Below are 21,968 nucleotides of genomic sequence, written 5' to 3'. Positions count from 1 at the left end.
TGCATTTCATCATCATTTTATTCCATTTGCATTTTAAAATCCCCAAATTTTGTCAAAACTCCTTCAAAACCTTGATTTTAAAGGTATAACCTCAATATTAGGGGTATTTTGGTTATTTTGACCACAATTCCGAATTTCCAACTATTTATTATCGGATTTTCATGCATTTGCATCATTCAAATATCAAAGAAGTATGAAAATCGGGTTTATATCCAGCTAAGTCCAATAATCTCAGGATATTATTGGAAAATCTTGGAAAAACCCACATATTTGAGCTAACCCCATTTCAAGTTTGGCAAGGATATTCAAAGAAAGGAGCTGGAATCTGCAATTTTCCTTTTCTTTCATTTTATTTAGTGATGTAATAATTAAATGAAACTTTGGAATAAGAGATTTATTTTTCTGCTTAGATTAGGATACATATCATATAGTTTGAATTTATGCAATATCCTGATTATATTATCCATGCATTGTATTTAGAAAATCACTGTAGATGAACACGAATGACACGTGCACCAACTCTTAGGGAGTTGATGAACTCGGTGGAGTCCATATTTACGACCCTAGTCAGAATATCCACGAGACCCAGATTCAACATCTTTCTACTAGTCACACCGAGCCTACACTCTTAGGCTATCTTCCAAAATTCACTGCATATCTTCAATTTTTACAAATATTTTAGAATTAACTAAGTAAATTACAAGCATATTTACGGTCATAGTCGGAATATGTGGTAATCTTACCTTAGTTTAATTTTAAAATTGCATATTTTCCTGAAAATATGTTTTCATAAAAAGACATCCATTCATTCAGGATAGTTGGCATCATGAAATTACAAGAATTTCTCATGTTTTTTCTCAAGAAAAATTCATTCTAAGGAAATTTATTCCTCAAGAGACTCAGAAAATTTTCAAAGTTGGATTTTCTCAAGTTAAGTTTCCTATGATTTGCCTGGAAAACACTCCTTTCTTAGAATTCATTTTCAACTCTTCAAAAAAAAAATTTCTAGCATCTTCAAAAACTCAAAAAAATCGATTTTCAAATATTTCAAGGCTAAGCTTCTCAGAATTTCAATTTCCTGAGTTTTGATTTTCCTTCTCCAAAGAGTTTTCCTACGAATTTTCAATCATTTTTCAAAGAAATTTTTTAAAGTTGGAGTTTTCCTGGCAAACATTTTCTCTTTCAATGTTTATCTTTTCTCAAGAATTTTCTTCACTTTCCCAGGATTTTCTCACATCCTCAGAAACTTTCTTATGATTTTCAAATCCTTTTATCTAAGTTTTCCTGAGAAATTGATTTCCATCTTTTGCCTGAGGAATACTTTTCCAACTCCAAAGCATACATCATGTTTTCCAATCTGCATTTTACCAAGTTTCATAGCACATGCCTGAATTCTCTGTGCATTTAGGATAGAACACGATTTTGATAATTTAACTAAGTCAAGCACACATTTGGTCATTGGTTCGATTACCCCTGTTAAAGGCGGCAGGAACGGTCGAACCTCGTACCGACAGGTCGAGTCCCATTCCACGGAATATTTCCCGCCATTTTCAAAACGAAGGCGAGTATTTCAAAACAATTTTCAAAACTTTGGTCAAGTTTGATTCGCAGGGTCTTTTCCCCTCTCTCTCGCAGGGAAGGGAAAAAATTTTGCGACGATAACAAAGAGGAAAGAAGAAAGAAAAAAAGGGATGGAAAAAGAGGAAAAATCCCAAGATTCCTAAGGAAAAAGACTATAATGGAGTACAAGAAAGGTGTGCACAATACTAAAGCTACCAAGAGCTATACAATTACAAGTTTGCACAAATACAAAAGGCCACTAAAGGCAAATACAAGATCACAAGAGGATTAGCAAACACAAGCCACTAATGGGCAAGAGAGCCAACATAAAAAATATACTTTTCTTAATAAGAATGCTTAAGAAAAGCATGCTTAACAATGGGAAGAAATCCATAAATACATGAAGAAGAGGACAAAAGAAAAGGCATTTCTCGCTGTTAGACATGCCTAACGGTCAGTAGCCAATAGCTAGTTTCAAATATTATTTAATATATATTATATAATACATGTACAAAGGATATACATATACATATATACATACAAGTATTATACATATAAGTATATACATCTATATGTATATAACATAATACATCAAATATTAACAACATATACATTAACACCCCCCCCCTCAAACTTATGGTGATATTACGAAAGTTTGTCAAGGAAAAAATGAAACCTAGGAGAAGGGAGCGCCTTGGTGAAGAGGTTGGCCAATTGATATTCCAATGTAACATACGACAAGGAAATGATCTTCAAATATTCTTCACGGATGTATTGTTAAAATATGTACATATAAATATATATCTATACATATATACAACAACAACAACAACAACAACTACGTCTTCATCCCAAAACAATTGGGGTCAGCGATATGAACCAAAAAAGAAATTCATTTTGGGTCTTCCACATGAATCCTTTTCCTCCAATCATTTCTATCCAACGCCATGTCCTCGGTGAGGTTCAAAGCATTCATATCCTTTCCTATCATCTCCATCCAAGTCTTCCTAGGCCTACCCCGACCTCTTTTAACTAATATATTTTCCCATTTCTCCAACCTTCTAACTGGAGCATCATTAGGCCTTCGCCGAATATGTCCAAACCACCGTAAACGATTCTCTCGCATCTTATTTTCAATGGGTGCAACACCTACCTTCTTACGTATCTCTTCGTTCCGAATCTTATCTTTTATTGTATTTCCACACATCCATCTAAGCATCCGCATCTCAGCTACACTCATTTTTTGAATATGATGTCTCTTGGCAGCCCAACATTCCGTACCATATAGTAAAGTGGGTCTAATAGTCGTCCTATAAAATTTTCCCTTCAACCGCAATGGCATTCTACGATCGCACAGCACTCCAGTAGCACTTTTCCATTTCATCCACCCAACCTTTATCCTATGATTTACATCTCCATCAATTTCTCCATACTTTTGAATGATGGATCCCAAATATTTGAAATAATCATTCACCGGTATATCTTGCTCACCAAGCTTCACTACACTCCCATCACTACTTCGTTGCTTACTAAACCGACATTCCATATATTCAGTCTTACTCTTACTCAACTTAAAACCTCTAGCTTCCAATGTTTGTCTCCATAATTCTAGCTTAGCATTAACCCCAGCTCTAGACTCATCAATCAAAACAATATCATCAGCAAACAACATACCCCACGGTACATTTTCTTGAATTGATCTCGTAAGCTCATCCATCACTATCGCAAATAGGAAAGGGCTTAAAGCAGATCCTTGATGTAACCCAACCGTTATCGGAAAATTGGTTGACACCCCTCCACAAGTGCGAACATTGGTTACTACTCCTTCATACATATCTTTAATTATACTAATGTACTTGAGAGAAACACCTTTCTTCATCATTGTCCACCAGAGAACGTCCCTAGGTACTCTATCGTATGCCTTCTCTAAATCAATAAAAACCATATGCAAATCTTTGTTCCTCTCTCTATATCTTTCAATAAGTTGTCTAAGAAGATGTATAGCTTCCATAGTTGATCTTCCAGGCATAAAACCAAATTGATTCTCCGATATCATGACAACCTTCCTCAACCTAGACTCAATCACCCTCTCCCAAAGTTTCATAGTATGGCTCATGAGTTTTATACCACGATAGTTTGTGCAATCTTGTATATCACCCTTATTCTTATATAAAGGCACCAAAGTACTCTTCCTCCACTCATTAGGCATCTTATTTGTTCACCAAATCAAGTTAAAAAGATTTGTCAACCATTCTAAACCTTTCTCTCCCAAGCATTTCCAAGCCTCGATAGGTATACCATCTGGGCCAACTGCCCTTCTTGATTTCATTTTCTTCAAAGCCTCTGCAATTTCTTTCTTTTGAATCTTGCGCATGAAGTCACGATTTATCTCATGAAAAGGAATGGAGAAGTCTCCAAGATCTTGAGCATGACTATCATTAAATAGCTTATCAAAATAATCTTTCCATCTCTCCTTAATCTCCTCATCTTTGACTAAAACCCTTTGCGTTTCATCTTTGATACATCTAACCATACCCAACTCCTTCGATTTCCTATCTCTCATCTTTGCAAGCCTATGAATATCCTTCTCGCCTTCTTTGGTATCCAACTTGTCATAAACCTCCTTATATACCTTAGCCCTCGCGTTTCGAATAACTTTTTTAGCTTCCTTCTTTGCTATCATATACTTCTCCAAATTCTCATTATCACGACTCTTACTTAGATTTCTATAACACTCTCTTTTAACCTTAATAGCTAATTTGACATCCTCGTTCCACCATGATGTATCCTTACCTAGTGGTGCACCGCCTTTAGACTCACCCAATATCTCCTTAGCTACTTTTCTCATACCACCCGCTATCTTATTCCACATTGATTCTGAATCCTCCTCGAGACACCAATCAACTTCCTTAACTACCTGCTCTACAAACATTTCTTGTTTAGCTCCTTTCAGTGCCCACCACTTAATTCTAGGATCTATCCTATGTCTATCCCTTTTGCGGCATTGTCTAATTCTAAGATCTAAAATTAAGACTCTATGTTGTGTAGCTACACTTTCTCCTGGTATAACCTTACAATCGATGCAACAACCCCTATCTCTCTTTCTAAGTAGGAAAAAATCTATCTGACTCGTATTAACCCCACTTTTAAATGTTACTAGGTGAGACTCCCTCTTCCTAAACCAGTTGTTTGCTAAGATCATATCATAGGACAAACAAAAATCTAAAATCCTTTCTCCACTTTCATTTCTTTCTCCTATACCATAGCCTCCATGGATATTCTCAAATCCATCCCTACTAATGCCTACATGTCCATTAAGGTCACCGCCGATGAAAAGCTTTTCTCCATAAGATGTCTCTTGTACTACTCCATCTAAATCTTCCCAAAATTGATGCTTAATGGAATCATCTAAACCTACTTGAGGTGCATAAACACTAATAATATTAATAATATCCGTACCTAATACTAATTTAATAAGTAAAATTCTATCACCCTTCCTACGGACCTCAACTACATTATCTATAAACTGACGACTCATAACAATCCCTACTCCATTCCTATTCCTATTTATTCCTGTATACCAAATCTTATATCCCCAAGGTTCTATCACTTTAGCTTTCTCACCTACCCATTTGGTCTCTTGAAGACATAAAATATCAATCTTTCTCCTACACATAACATCTACTAACTCTACCAACTTACCCGTTAAAGACCCTATGTTCCAAGTGGCTAACCTAATTTTATGGTCTTGGACTAACTTCTTTACCCCCACCCGTCCAACAAAGTGAGGGAACCCTTGCCTATTTGACACCACACCCGGGCGCCGGTGTGACGCGTCGCTTCTGGGCGACGACCTAGCAACCCTTGCACATTTATCACTGCCTCCGGGCCTAGAGAGTACAGCGCGTCGCTCAGTAGGGAACGCCCCAACGAAATTCTCATATTGGTTCATTTTCATAGGATATGACAAAGTTTTTATGCTGGCTGTCACAGGCCTACCGCAACCCTCCTCCTTTATCCGGGCTTGGGACCGGCAGTGTATAACTACACAGGCGGAGTTATATATCTATACATATATATATATATATATATATATGTATTTTCTTTTTTCTGTGCACTCAAAAACCCAATAGGAGTATTTTGGTAAAATCCATGTACTTTTTAGGTTTTTCATTTTTCTTTCTTTTTTTCTTCTTTTCTTTTTTTCTTTTTTATTTTTCATTAATGTAGGACCACAAGGGGCCCCACCCATCTAGTCGTTGGGGCCCCAACGGTCATATTTATGACCATTGGGGCTCCCAACGACTAGAAGGGAGCCCCCTTGTGGTCCCTCTCTCTTGCATTTGATCCTCTATAAATAGAGGGCATTCCCTCTTGTAATGTTATGGGTTTTTCAACCCACTTATCTTCTTCTTCAATAATATTTGCTTTTGCTGTTTAGGCACTTTACCCCTTAGTGGGTTACGTATGCAATTTAAGTGCTTGTGTTCTTGGCTCGTCGTCTAAAGAGTGCTTTGCATTGTTGGGCTTCCGCTAGTTTCATTACATGGTATCAAAGCGAGGTTGGTGATCTTGTCTCCCTTCTAGTAGGTGCTTTGGGAAGCATGCCCCTTTATCATTTGAAGATACCAAAGGTTATTCTTGGCATCCATGGAACACGAATCAAAAGTGGAGCTCTCTTTTAAGCTCAATGGATCCAATTATCTTATGTGGGCCTCCGCTATGGAAAACCACCTAAGAGGTAAGAAACTTTAGGGTTTTGTTATGGGAACTACTCCCGAACCTTCTCTTGTGCTCACTAAAATTGAAAGTGAAGTTGAAAAAACTTTAGATGGCGATGAGCGCATCAAAGCTATCAATGATCACCAATCCAAAGTAGAGGATTGGAAAAGTTTAATGAAGTGCCGAATAAGAGGAGCGATATCTCCAAGAGCAAACAAGAAAGCACGCACATACGCAAATAGCCACTAATGGGCAAGATTACAACAAAACCACAAAAGTGGCAAAACACCCAAAAGAAGAGGAAAAAATTATATTTCACTCAAGGAGGCTTCAAAGAAGCATTAAGAATACATGAAGCTAAGCCCCTTATTTATACACACAAAGAGACCCAAGGAGAGGCTCCCATAGAGTCATTGGAGCCCCTCCAACGGTCATATTTATGACCGTTGGAGGGGTCCAATGACTCTATGTGGACCCCTCTCAAGTAATAAAGAAAGAAAAGAAAAAAGAAAAGGAAGAAAAGAAAAAAGAAGAGCATATCTTTTAGGATATGCGTGTACAATGTGAAAAGACTAATTTGCCCCTATTGAGCATTACAAAAGAAATATATATATTTATATATGTAGATAGACATATATATGTGTATGTGTCATAATCTATATATATAGATATATATGTATAACATATTTTAACAAAAGTAACCATGCCAAAATCTTGGCATGGTTCATGAACAATGTTGACCTCAAGAATTGTGTCAACATTGCTAAGTTTAGAAAAGCCAATGAGGCATGGTTCTTTCTTAAAGGTATGTATACCTAAAAAAATCTAGCTAAACAATTTTTTTGTCAAGAAAAAACTAGGTCTACTAGACAAGCGGATATGAGTGTTCGCGATTTCTTTAGTACTTTAACCCCTCTTTGGGATGAACTTTCTCTTCTTGAGCCCAAGGGGGTGGCTCCAGAAGATATTGAGCTAAGAAGAGAACAGATTGAAAAAGGGCATTTCTTTTAATTTCTTCATGGGATTCGGCCGGAATTTGAACAAGTTAAGGCATCTTTTCTTTATAGAAGTAAAGCCTTACCTATTGAAGATGCTCTTGCCGAAGTATACCAAGAGGAAACTCGTCTTGGCATAAGTATTAAGAGTGATGAAATTTTGGTCATTACTAGGCCGGGATCAAATGTAAAAACATATAGACCTTCTCATTTTTCCAAAAATAATGGGTATAGAAAGAGAGTGATTTGTTACTATTGTAATGAACTAGGACATATTAAGCCGGTTTGTCCAAAACTCAAAGGAAAGGTGGCCGCGGTTGGAGAAAATTCTCCAAAGAAGGAAGATGAAAATGCCAATGGAGGAGATATCAAAGAAATTCTTGGCCATATTTTCGAAATTCTCCAACATCTTTTCAAAACTTCTTTACCATCAACATCGGAAGCCGCCATAGCCTATTCTTCATCACCTCCAGGTATGTGGATACTATATTTCAGTGCTTTTTTTCATATGACATCTCATAAAAACTCTCTTTCTAATGTTTTTTTCGAACTCATATCTTCTTATGTTTCAACGGCCGATGGGACATCTTTAAAAATTGAAAGTACTTAAACACTTGATTTAAAATCTTCTCAAAATTTGTTTGTTCCAAAAGTTAACCTAAACCTTTTTTCCGTTTTCCAAATTACCGATCATAGATGCCAAGTCTCTTTCTCACCTAAAGATTGCACCCTGCAGGATCTCCAGTCAGGGAAGCTGATTGGGCAAGGCCGTAGGAGGGGCGATCTTTATTTTATGGATTTTTTTACTCTTCCATCCAAGTCATTTTGTAATCTTGTAAATGACAAAAGTATTGAAGTTTGGCATAAGAGACTTGGCCATCCGATTTTTTTAAAGATGTCTCTTTTTCCTTTTTTAGACAATACTTGTAAAGACAAACACATGACTTGTAAAGATTGTATTTTTGGAAAATCTAAAGCTATTCCATTTGTTCAAAGAAATTATGTTCTCACTCGGCAGTTTGAGCTTGTTCATTCTGATGTATGGGGACCCTCCCCTATTGTATCCAAAGGAGGTTACTCGATTTACGTGGATTTACTTTCTAAATCGCAAATCTGAGGTTTTCTCTTTTTTCAAAGAATTTCATGCGATGGTTAAAAATCAACTTTTAGGAAACCTATCCATTCTTAGATGCGATTCGGGAGGCGAATATATGTCCAATGACTTTCAAAACTACTTAAAAGAAAATGAAATTTGTCATCAACGTTATTGTTCAAACACGCCGCAACAAAATGGTCTTGTGAAAAGAAAGCATACACATAATAGAGACCACAAGAACTTTATTAGTTTCAAAGAACATTCCAAAATCTTTTTGGCCGAAGCGGTTCTAACCTCAACATATCTAATCAATAGAACCCCTTCATCCTCTTTGAAAAATCTTTTTCCGTTTGAACCCCTTTAACCTCAACAATATGTTTCTCCAGCAGGGGGGTGGCAACCCCTTGCCTTGCTTCTTTTTTGGCAGGGGGTGGCCCCCCTATCTCATTTTGTTTTCAGGCAAGGGGTGGCCCACCCTGCCTTACTGTTTCTCTGGCAGGGGGGTGGGCCCCTTGTCTTGTTTGATTTCCAACAGGGGGTGGCCCCCCTGCGTTGTGTTTTTTCGGCAGGGGGGCATGACCCCCCCTGCCTTGCTAGGTCTCCAGCAGGGGGGGCCCTGCCTTGAGGTTTTTTCGGCAGGGGGCAAAACCCCCTACCTCGATCGTTTTCAGCAGGGGGGGCTTGCCCAATAGGGGTATTTTAGTCATTTCACAAGTACCTGATAGGGGTACTTGTTATTCTTCTTTTATTTTCCCTTTTATTTTTTGTAATTTATATTTTTTTGTTTTTATGTTTTTTGCTCACACAAAAGGGGCCCCACCATGGAGTCGATGGGGCCCCCAACGGTCATATTTGTGACCGTTGGGGGCTCCCAACGACTGCATGGGGAGCCCCTAGGTGGCTCTCCTTTTAAGGCCTTATGGCCATCCCCCCTCTCCTTCATTTGTGTATATATAGGGGTGAACCCCTCTTGTATTCTTCACTCTTGAGAGCTCTCTCTCTTTTTCAATAAGAGACATTTATATTTTTATGTTGTGTTGTCTCTTGTGGGTTTGGGTGTTAGCCATTTTGTTTGTTCATTAGTGAATGTTGTAAGTGCTTAATGCACTCTTAGTTTTTCCGCATATTTCATTACATGGTATCCGAGCCTTGTGTATGCTCTTCTTCTTAATATAGCTAGTTGAGTAGTTATATTATTGGTTTTTGTATCTCTCTTCGTTTGTTCTCTTGTGAGTGATTAAATGGAAGGGGAACAAAAGATTGATCTCTCCTTCAAGCTCAATGGCTCTAATTACATGATGTGGGCCGCCGCCATGGAGAACAACCTTAAAGGTAAAAAACTTTGGGGATATGTTATGGGCACCATTCCGGAACCACAACTCCAACTCACTAAGATGGATGGTGATCAAGAGAAAGCTCTTGAAGGAAATGCTCGCATGAAGGCTATTGAAGATCACCAATCTAAAGTGGAAGATTGGGAAAGTAAGCATGCGAAGATTCTTGCTTGGTTCATGAACAATGTGGAGCTCAAAATTTGCGCCAACATTGCTAAATTTCGGATGGCTAATGAAGCATGGTTCTTTATGAAAGGTATGTTTACTCAAAAAGACCTTGCTCGTCAATTCTTTCTTCAAGAAAAAATCCGGACTATCAAGCAAGGAAAGATGAGTGTAAGAGACTACTATAGCACTCTTGGACCCTTATGGGATGAGTTATCTTTACTAGAACCAAAGTGGGTTTCTAGTGTGGATGTGGAACTAAGAAGAGAACAAATGAAAAAAGAACACTTTTTCCAATTTCTACACGGGCTTAGGCCCGAATATGAACAAGTTAGATCTTCCCTTCTTCATAGATCTAGGCCTCTTCCCTTGGAAGATGTCATAGCCGAAATATGTCAAGAAGAAACTCGTCTTGGCATGATTAAAGGAGGAGATGATGTTTTGGCCGTATCTAAACACGACAATCATGTAAAAACCTATAAGCCTCCGCACTTTGGAAGGAAAAATAATTATAATGGCAACTATAGAAAAGTCATTTGCCATCATTGCCAAGAACCGGGTCACATAAGACCTAATTGCCCTAAGTTGAATGAAGCACCTAAAAACAAGGTTGCCTCCGTTGAAGAAGCTACTCAAAAGAAGGAGGAAACTATCAAAGGGAAGGAGTCTTTTTCTCTTGCCCAACTATCGGAAGCACTACAAACTCTACTCAAGATTCCATCAACCTCGGGTGCCGCCATAGCTTCTTCCTCTCCTCCAGGTATGTCTTCTTGGATCCTTGATTCTGGAGCTTCCTTTCATATGACTCCTCTTGAAAATGAGCTTTCCGATTTGTGTAATAACTCTAAAAACTCCTGTGTTTCAACCGCCGATGGTACATCTTTACAAGTAAAAAGTTTTGGAACCTTAAATTTTTCTAAAGATTTCTTTGTGCCAAACGTGAGAGTGGTACCTCAACTTAATTTAAATCTCCTCTTTGTTGCTCAAATATGTGATCATGGATGTGAAATCTCCATCTCAACTACGGATTGCTCTATACAGGATCTCTGGTCCGGGAAGCAGATTGGGCAAGGCCATAGGAGGGGAGATCTCTATTACATGAGCAACTTGAAACTTCCCACCAACTCTTTTTGTAACCATGTCCAAGATAAAAATATTGAAATTTGGCATAAAGACTTGGACATCCAAGTTTCTCAAAAATGTATTCCTTTCCATTTGGAAAGAAATTTTGTAATGAGAAACATTTTGTTTGCAAGAGTTGTATTTTTGGCAAAATGAAATCCACCCCATTTCTAAATTGAACCTTTGTGTCCAAAAGATCTTTTGAGTTAGTCCATTCCGACGTTTGGGGTCCTTCCCCGGTCATGTCTAAAGGAGGATACTCCTATTACGTTACTTTCATTGATGACTACACTAGATATGTGTGGATCTACTTTCTAAATTTAAAATCCGAAGTCTTTGACTTCTTCAAAAAATTTCATATGATAGTCAAAAATCAATTTTCAAGTAATATCTCTACTCTTAGATCCGATTCAAGTGGAGAATATCTATCAAATGAATTTCAAAATTATTTAGAAATAAATGGAATTTGTCATCAAAGATCGTGTCCTAGGACTCCTCAACAAAATGGTTTAACCGAAAGAAAGCATAGACACATCATGGAAACCACTAGGACATTCCTTATTTCCAAAGAAATTCCAAAGAGTTTTTGGGCCGAAGCGGCCTTAACCTCAACTTACTTGATAAATAGAATGATATCTTTATCCTTACAAAATACATCTCCATATGAAAAACTATTTGAAAGAACACCCGATTTCAATAGATTAAGAATTTTCGGGTGTAAATGTTTTGTCCTTACTCATAAAAGAGACAAATTATCTCCTAAAGCTATTGAATGTGTTTTCTTAGGATATGGAGAAAATCAAAAGGGTTTTAGATGTTTTGACTTGAAAAATAACAAACTCTATGTATCCAAAGATGTAACCTTTTTGGAAAATGAAAATGGTTTTTATGAAAACTAAAGATATTGACGAAAGTGAATATGCTTTCTTATTTGATCTTCTTTCCCAAGAAGATGAGACTCCTCAAGAAGAGGAAATCTCTAATGAGTCGTTGAATGACCTAGAGGATGTTCCTCTTGACAATATTGAAGATGAAAGTGATAGACCAATCCAAACCTATGTTAGGCGTGGTCAACAAGCTCAAATGAGAGCCTTAGAAAAATACTCTCAAGGGTCCAACATAGAAGAAACTTCTTTAAGGAGATCCGGCCGAATCTCCAATCCTCCTAATAGGTTTGTTTCCTATGAGTCCCTAACTCCAAGATATAGAGCATGTCTAATTGCATTACACTCATTTCATGAACCTTCACATTATAATGAAGCCAAAAACATTCCTCAATGGGTTGAAGCCATGGACTTAGAACTTAGCGCCCTTGAAAAGACAAAAACTTGGGAAATAACTTCATTACCCACTGGAAAGAGATCAATTGGATGTAGATGGGTATTCAAAATTAAAACTAAAAGTGATGGTTCATTAGAACGCTATAAAGCCCGATTAGTAGCAAAAGGATATGCTTAGGAATACGGTATAGATTATGAAGAAACTTTTGCACCCGTAGCGAGGATGACCAGTGTTAGGACCTATGTCACACAGACTCGGCTAAGGAGGTGCCGCACCCGAGTCGACACGCCCCGACACGGGTGCGGACTCGGGTGCGGCTTCGGACTCGGCCCGGACTCGGTCAACGCCGAGTCGGACTCGGTCAACGAGTCCAGGCCGAGTCCGTCCACATTTTGGACTCGGTCAACTTTGACCGAGTCCAAAAATGTCCCTAAAAAACTAATTTTTTATATTTTTTATTTAAAAAAATATATATAAAAAAGGCACTGTGACTGTGCAGTCTTTGCAGTGTGCACAGTCACAGACTGTGCACAGTCTGTGACTGTGCACAGTCTTTGCAGTGTGCACTGTGCACAGTCTGTGACTGTGCACAGTGCTGTGCCTGTGCACAGTGCACAGTGCTGTGCCTGTGCACAGTCACAGTCTGTGACTGTGCACAGACACCTGTGGCATTTTAAAAATAAAATAAAATAAAATTATATATATATATATATATATATATATATTTTGCCGAGTCCCCGTGTCCAAAAATTTTAAAATTGTGCCGCACCCGTGTCGCACCCACACCCGCACCCGCACCCGCACCCGCACCCATGTGACATAGGTTAGGACTCTTATCGCCGTGGCATCAGTCAAAAAATGGCCTATCTATCAACTAGATGTTAAGAATGCTTTCCTAAATGGCGAATTAAATGAAGAAGTTTATATGGATCCTCCATCAGGAGTGTGTATTGGTAAAGATAAAATTCTCAAACTTAAGAAGGCATTATATGGTTTAAAACAAGCCCCAAAGGCTTGGCATGATAGATTTAGTAATGTAATGATAAGTTTGAATTTTCGTTCATGTTATACTGACACTGTTTTGTTTGTGAAAAGTGCAGGGTCTTCAGTAGTTATTTTACTACTTTATGTTGATGATATGATCATCACTGGAAGTGATGAGCAAGGCATTAATAATATTAAGAAGGTTTTGAAAGAAAATTTTGACATGTCTGACCTTGGTTTCTTAAGATATTTTTTAGGGATTGAAGTAGCGTACTCTCCTCGAGGGTACATTCTCTCTCAGATGAAACTTGTTGCTGACATCTGTTCCAAATCTGGTATCTCCGATGATAAGAAGATAGAAACCCCAAAAGTCATCAATGCAAAATTAAGGTTGAAAGATGGAACACCTCTCGAGAATCCTACTCCCTACCGGCAACTTGTTGGGTCTCTGCCCTGTCTGCACTCGACAGGGAGAAGTGCCCCCTGCCCTGTTTGTGTTTCGGCAAGGGGCAAGCCCCTGCTTTATTTGGGTTGTTCTCGTTTTGACTTGGGTGCCCTCGGCGGCCTAATGAGGTCATCTTTATACTGTGCGGCATATTGACAAAATGGTTTTGCAGGTTGCACCACAGAGTCTTCTCGTGCCACGCAGCTCGAGTCGGTGATCACTTACGCTCGCAAGCATACTGATCCGCGCACCCCTTTTAGGTAGGGGTTTGCATAAAAAGAACTAGCACAATGAACTGTTGAAAAGCAAATGACTTAACAAAGAAATTAAGATATATATATATATATATATATATATATATATATATATATATATATATATATATATATATATATATATATATATATATGTATGTCTTTACTTCTAGGACGCGGTTTCGCGATCCTAGTCCTTTACACTTTCTGCACTTTACTTTTCGTTGTCGTCGCGCCATATGTGCCAAGGCTTTCCTTTTCGTACTTTTCTTCCTTACCTTTTACTTTCAGGACGCGGTTCCGCGTTCCTGGTCCTTTGCTTTCGCTCTTTCCCTTCTAGTCTTTTAATTTCCTTCTGCCCCGCGCTTTGCGCCCTGGCAATTATTCACATATGCTTGTTCATTTACTTCCAGGATGCGGTTTCCCGGTCCTGGTCCTTGTCTATTGTACTTTCTGTCTATTCTTTCTTAGCCCCACGCTTTGCGCCTTGGCAGATGTTTTTATGTGCACCTTTACTTCCAAGACGCGATTTCGTGATCCTGGTCCTTGTCTATTATACCTTCTGTCTATTCTTTTTAGCCTCGCGCTTTGCGCCTTGACACATGTTTTTATGTATGCCTTTACATCCAGGATGTGGTTTCACGATCCTGGTCCCTATTGATTTCATTCGTTGTTGCCTCTGCTATTTCTTTTATATATATAGCAAATGTCACTCTTCTTTTTGTTGCAGTAGTTTCAACCACTGTCGTGGTTGGCAGGGTTGACAGCAGAGGTTAGCCAAGCGTAAGAGTGCAAGTATCAACGTTCAAACTCCGCAGTGAGTTACAAAATGAGATACTGGTTTTTCCTAACTCAAGAAAAGAGCCTCATTGCACATAGGGTTGTTGTTTCCTGAGTCTTGGGCAAATGATTGGGTTTTAGTACTATTGCAGCGCTAATATGATTGGCACAGTGCAATGAGTACCACGAGGTAAATAAGACCTCAATCGTGCAAGGGCACTGGTTTAAAAACACACATAAATGGTCTCAGGCGCCTTCACAGGCAAGATGCTCATTGGGTCTAATAGACCAGAGCATGAAGAATGAGGCGACAATTAAGAAACCCCTGTCGCGCTTGATTCGACCTAGCTTCGCCAAGAGAGAGAATGAAGGGTACCAACTCCAATGGACAGGACATTAATGGCTATATACGGGCAAAAGACTCGGCTTCCCCAGTCATCGGAGGTTAGAGGAAAGGGGCTGTAATAGATAACCTAACACTTCTGCAAAAGTTGGATGCCATCCCTACTGGGCCTTTGAGGGATTGCTCTCTCAACCACCGATCGTCCCCTTAGGATAGGATTTAGTCAGTCAACCGAGGATTTTAAAATACATAGCATAATAAACCCTCGGATTGGTCTCGGCTGTTTCGGCTCATGTGCCATGTACGTACCTGCATGGCCGGTTAACAAGTGATAACTAAATTAAACATGCTCATCCTTCAGTTATTGTTTTTGCGTACTTGTGGTATCACGTGTTAGCATACTTATGAGTTTCTTGTGCATCATATTGTGTCTTCTCATTGTTGATCTTGTAGTATGCTTTAGCTGTTAGTTGTTCTTATTATTTTGCACTCCTACTAGTTTTTCACGAGACTGACCCGTTTTATGAGCAGGTGACGAGTAGCGGCGGCTGGCAGTCAATGGTGCATACGACGTGGTTCGAGGCTATACTCTTCCTTCCAGATCTTTGGCCGTCGTTGCAGGGTTTTGAGTTTTTGGTTTTCGCTTTAATAGGGGTTGGGCCTCCTGATTTTCATTGTACAGTAACATTTTGAAATTAAGGATTTAGCATTCTTTTCAGCTTTCTACTATCTTCCGCTGTTGTCACTTTTGGTTTGTCGAGCTAACGTGCCTAGGATTTGAAAAACTTGATTCTTAAAATAGAAAGATACTGTTGAAAGGCTTTCAAAAAGGCAGAGTTCAAGTTTTAAGAGAATTCTTTCAAAGAAAGTTTACTCTTCAAGTTGAGAAATTTCGGGGCGTTACATATTTGCTTTCTCAAACAAAGTTTGTTAATGATATTTATTGACATGTCAGACATTACTGATGAAAAAATGGTGGAAACACCTGAAATTAATGTCAAAATGAAAATTAATGATGAGACACCTTTGGATGATCCTACTCCATATCGCAAAATGATTGGCACCCTGACTTATTTAACTATTTGTGCAGGTAGTTCTTACTGCTAACCACTAAAAACTTTCTCACCACAGTTCACATGAGTGTTGTGATGAGAATTGTTAGATATTTACAAACCTTTACCTCTAAAGGTCTTTTGTTATTTTCCTCTTCTCCGCTTGAATTGATTACTTATTCTGACTCAGATTGCGGAGGAGATCTGAATGATCGATGCTTAACTACTAGTTTTTGTGTTTTTTTAGGTGATTCTCTGGTGTCGTGAAAGTGCAAAAAGCAGTAGAAAGTATTTTTATCATTCGCTGAAGCCGAGTACCATGCCAAGGCTATGACCACATCAGAGATCGTTTAGTTTCGAAGATTACTTGAAGACATGAGCGTTCATCTTCAGACACCGTCCAGACTATGTTGTGATAATAAGAGTGCAATATAAATAGTTGGCAACCATACATTCCATAAAAAAACCAAGCATATCGAAATGAACTGCCACTATGTGTGTGAAGAATTTCTGAGGCATACCAGCACTCTACCTTATATTGCCTCCGAGTATCAAATAGCAAACTTCTTCACCAAGGCGCTTCCATCACCTCGATTTTATTTTCTTGACAAACTTTCAGTGATCACACCGTAAGTTTGAGGGGGGTGTTAAAATGTATATATATATATATATTTCACTGTGTATGTAAACTAAAATACCCATTAGGGGTATTTCAGTCTGTAATAAGTGTCAATCCATTAGGGACTGACGGGTTTCTTACTTTTTTATTTTATGTCTTATTCTTATTTCTTTTTTTATTTAACTAATGTAACATGTGATTGGGAGTTGGTCCAACTAGCTGTTGTACCAGCCCCAACGGCTAGAAAGCTAGCCCCAACTAGCTGCTCCTTAAGCATGGGAGTCCTCTCTTGTATTTCTAATGCTTGTTTGCCAAGCATATTTGAATAAGATCCTTATTATTTTTTATGTTCTTGCTCTCTTTTAAGAGTTTGTCTATTGGCCCTTAGTGGCTCTTTGTATTTGACCCATTAGAGGCTCTTGTACTTGTGAGTGTGCACCTTTGTAGCCACTTTATGGCATTGTATTTGTGCATTTGTTGTTTCATTACAAGGTCGAATTCTCTAAGTTTTTGGTGCAATCTGCACGAACCGATTGGAGTTGATGGCTTGTTCTTGGTCCTTAGGCAATTCAGACCTAGGCAAGGTCTAAACACCTTCAACTAATAAGGAAGACCCTTTAGAAAGAGTGAACGAGTCAGGAGGGTAAGGACTTGCAGGGGTACGGAGAGAGAGAGAGAGAGAGAGAGAGAGAGAGAGAGAGAGAGAGAGAAGCGTGTCATGTTAACTAGATAGAGACGATTTTGAGAGAGAAGGGTTTTAATTTATTCAACATATCTCATACACCAAAATGAGTCCCTTTTATAGATTAAGGGAGCTCTCATAAAAGCATCACATATAACAAAGCATACTTAAACCAATAACACCTATTTAGGTAAAACCTATTTCCCTACATAGGTTCTCCACTAATTCACTTAATGAGGGCCCAACTCACTAGATTCACTTGGGCTACCAATGTCCATTAAGGAAGGATCCCAAAGGGCTGCATGGTTCCATGGGGAGGCCTTCAAGAGGGCCCACGAGTCCCTACGCCATTTACCATGGTTGGGGCGCCAAGAAGGCTGACACGTTTTCCTTGGCCTTCTAGAGGGGATGTCCCATGTGGGTCCCACTTGCATTTAAGACTCCAAGAGGGGGCACCCAAGGGTGGGTCCCACGATGCTGATGTGGTTGTTGGTTGAGGTGGCTTACATGGCTCATGTAGCGACACTTGGCTTGGGTCCCACTTGGTTGAGGTGGCTTGCATCAAATGGAGCTTGGATGATGGATCTGGGTCGGCCCATAGAGGATCCATTTGCATGATTTGGACCCTTGGAGCTGGATCGGGGTCTCTCACGACTTGATCCGCATCATGAGGAAAGCCTTCTCGTAATGGCATTTAAGTTGGGAACAACTATACTAAAATCACCACAAAAGTAAAATCCAAGCAAACCATATTGCTTGTGTAAGTGTTGGATCCCCCCACAAAGTTACTACCAAATATGAAATGCCCAAATATATCAGAAATTGAAAAGCAAATGAAAACCTTGAACGAAGCATAAGCACTAGAGTTCATAATCTTGTTTAGGCTTGTTTCGGTCCATTAGTCTACAATCTCCAAAATTCCCTTCCAAGAAAATTCACAATTCCCAAACAAAAAAAAATGTGAAATACAATGTCAACGGAATAAAAAGCATATGCAAGAATGATGAACTTCAGGAGTCCAAAGCGTGAAACTCAACAAGGACAGATTTAAACTTTTCTGAGAAACACGACCAAATATGGAAGATTAAAATAAAAGTTGTTATTGATAGAAAACCTGTTACTTTTGAAACCTGAACACTCCAAACTGCATGAGAAGAACAATAATAAGTCTGTAGCCCTTGGCATGGCTTTCCAACAAACGATTTCCCAGTCACAGGAACATCAGATGCAGCTTTCAACAGGCTAAGAATTCGAAGAGTGCCATCATCCATTGAGAATAAAATAGAACTAAGAAAGAAAAAAGAAATCAAAATAAGCTCTAGAAAAATATGAACAAATAAGAAAGAGCATGAATTTAAATCTTCTATAAAGATTTCATCAAAATATTTTGCAAATTTTAAACTGCACCATTTCAAGACTTACTTAGGGACCTAAAAATAAAATAATACACAACAAGGAAATGTTTAAATGCCAAAGCATATAATATTACCTTGGATTAAGTACCCAATCAAGGCTCAAGATGAATCCTCGTGAAAGATGAAGGTCCCATAAAGGCCGAAAAGGATCACTACAATTCCATAGAGGGAACATATTAAAAACTAATTTGTACAAAGAAATAACATATTAAGGTATGATTTTATATTTATAACCAGCAAATGATTAGACATTTCTATTAGAGATATTGAACTGCAATCTTTCTTGTTAGTTGGATTTGGCCTGACATCCAGCAGCACTAGGTGCTAGGAGAACCTAGATGGGGGATCTCAAAACAAGGTAAATGTTTATATTTTAATAATTTTTTAGATTTAAAAAAAAATCATAATACTTTAGATTTATTTTAAAACTATTATGATAATGTGGGTTTGCAAGTGTCACCTAGGTGCTCGAGAGGACACTTAGCTGTCACTTTATGCTTTTGACTACATAAAGTTAATGAACCATTACCTATGTCACCTGGGTAGGGGTACAAGTACGGAGGGTATGACACGCCAATTTAAAAAAATGAGGGTACGGGGACACAGCTATATATATATATATATATATATATATATATATATATATATATATATATATATATATATATATATATAGAGAGAGAGAGAGAGAGAGAGAGAGAGAGAGTTGTTTTTTAGCTTCATTGACAAAAAAATAAAAAAATTTAAAGATCGTTTTTTAGCTTCGTTGACCAGGTTTGGATTTGTCCAAACCTGATCAACGAAGGTTTAACCAAGTTTTGTCCCCTTCCCCTTTCTCTTTCTCACTGTTTGTTGCAGCGAGACGAAGAAGATGAAGAAGAGGGAGAGGGAGACAAAGAGGGGGAAGATGAGAGAGAAAGGGAGATAGAGAGGGGGAATCGAGAGAGAGGGGTAAATCGAGAGAAGGAGACAGAGAGAGAGGGGTAAATCGAGAGAGAAGACAAAGAGGGGAAAGCAATAGCAAGAGAAGAGGGGGGGGGGGAGGTTTTTTGTTTGTTTTTGAGGTTCGGAACTGCATTAGACCCAGCACAGTGCAGGACCCGACCCGCGGCGTACCGGCACTACACCCGGTACCCATACCCATGTCAACGCGTCTGAACCGCCATGTCGCAGTTACACAGACCATTACAGATGTACCAGGAATCATACTCTGTAATAGTAGCAAAGAGCACGACTAGATTCACGCAAGCAAAGCCAAAAATATAGGGACTTTTTGGCTAAATGTCTCCAAGAGTCTGAAAGAGAGAAAGAGAGAGTCTAAACCTTTGGTTATCTCCCATGCAAGGCTTGAGGGAGATTTCCCCTTTTCAGTTTCTGTAAGTTTGGAGAAACAGAGATCATAATATTCTTTTCACATGTAAAACCAGCTGTGCTTTGTGTTGGTTTCAGTTCAGAACACAGAAAAGAAAAGGAAAAAGCTGCATAAGGCATTTAGTGAATGTATAAATGTACAAAATGGTCTTTGTTAAGAGAAGTGTGAGGCAGTATTTAGCACGTAGCATTACCATGTGTATGCACTTTGTGGCTTAGAAAATGAAAAGGTCCATGAATACATGCCTAACTGTTCAATAACAGTATATAGAGAACAATCTCAATCGGTCCATTGAGTTCTATTGAGCGTGGGCAGAAGCAGACATCAGGAGAACTTATTTATTTTGGTAACAAGTCCACATGCATTTTCATTGAGTATTCTCGGATCTCCTTAGGGCAGAATCTCATTGAGCTGGTAGAATGCACTCCAAAAGAATCGACCTCCTGATCTGCAGGATTACTTCCAGATGATTGCCATCCAAAAGGAAGAATATGGTAGGAAAGTAGTGGTTTCTACCAGGTCTATGCCATAGTCAATTAGTTATATGATTAACAAAAATGCATGCGCAAAGGACAAACCAACAATAGATGAATGGAAATGTGTTAACACTAACAGAAGACATGACATTTGCTCACCGTATGTCCCAAAACCTTAAGTTTCCACTATGTCCAGCAGTCACTATTAGATGTTCACAATTTGCATCACTGCATTTTGATTAAAAGAACACATAAGAAGACAAAAAGAGAGAGAGAGATTTAAAAGGGTCTATAAATACATTTTGGGTAGCACACTTGAAGCATAATCTTTAAATGAGAACAGAAAAATAAAGATATATAATTTTGCGGACAATCCGCAAACTGAAATGTCTTTAGGATGAAATCTTCTCCAATGATATTTCTTAGATTTTCCCAGATGATAGAGAAAAAATGTTCTTTAGGGAAGCATGCCAACCAATCCTCGTGAAGAAAGATCATCTCGTGAATGCATAGAAGTCTTGGTTCTTCAAAGGAAGTTGAAAATTGTCCCAAGCACATATTCATTCTCTCTATCTTATTCTCGTCTTATATTTTTTGGTTCCATGGCCAACAAAGAAGTTGTGATGGTAATTCCAATCAAATTTGATGGAAAGATGGGCTACTGCCATTAAAAGGATTCGTGTTGGAAAAGGTTTATGGGAGTTTTTGATGGTTCTGCAATTAAATCTCAACTTACTCTCACAAAATCCATAAAAGAGAAAGATGGAACCATTAAAGAAGAAGTGCTTAAAGGAGATGAAAAAGAGAAGGCTCTTATAAGCTATAAGAAAACCTTGAAAGAATGGGAAATATCTCATGCCAATGTGCTTTCCCTATTTACGGGAAGTAAGAATGAAGGGACTTACGACTATTTTGGAATTTAAGATAGCCAATGAAGCATGGCTCTTTATCAAGCAAACATATACTCAATGTGATATTGTCTTTAAATGGGAACTTCAAGACAAAATACATAATTGTAAACAAGGCGAAAAGAGTGTTAGAGAGTACTTTGGCTCTCTAAAGAAACTATGGGATAAAATGGCCAAATTGGAACTCATCTAGGAAACTCCCAATGATGCTCAACTTAGAAAGAAACAAATAAATAATGAGCAAATTTTTCAATTTACGAGGGATTGAGACTCGAGTTTTAGCAAATGAGAAGTAACATCATTCATAGTCGACAAGATGAGTTTCATCCTATCCAAGAGGTTTTGGCTCAAGTATGTACAGAA

General features: G+C 38.4%; 1 protein-coding gene across 3 annotated transcripts in view; it reads right to left on the bottom strand.

Moving 5' to 3' along the window:
* LOC149827987 (Transducin/WD40 repeat-like superfamily protein) overlaps nt 1–21,968 on the bottom strand; it is a 103,866-nt gene that overhangs the window by 8,833 nt on the left and 73,065 nt on the right. For all 3 annotated transcript variants that reach the window (XR_016435004.1, XM_090019783.1, XM_090019782.1), the window contains 3 exons: nt 20,857–20,927; nt 18,924–19,001; nt 18,549–18,721 (listed from right to left, as the gene is read on the bottom strand). Coding sequence is in view for 2 of the 3 variants with exons in the window: in XM_090019783.1 (XP_089875909.1) it covers nt 18,549–18,721; nt 18,924–19,001; nt 20,857–20,927 (322 nt within the window). In the remaining variant the exon portion in view is untranslated. The remainder of the gene's footprint in view (nt 1–18,548; nt 18,722–18,923; nt 19,002–20,856; nt 20,928–21,968) is intronic.

The sequence above is a fragment of the Nuphar pumila genome, chromosome 10 (genome assembly GCF_984573655.1).
Source record: "Nuphar pumila chromosome 10, dmNupPumi1.hap1.1, whole genome shotgun sequence".
NCBI lineage: Eukaryota > Viridiplantae > Streptophyta > Magnoliopsida > Nymphaeales > Nymphaeaceae > Nuphar > Nuphar pumila.
This window is presented reverse-complemented; position numbering and strand designations above follow the sequence as displayed.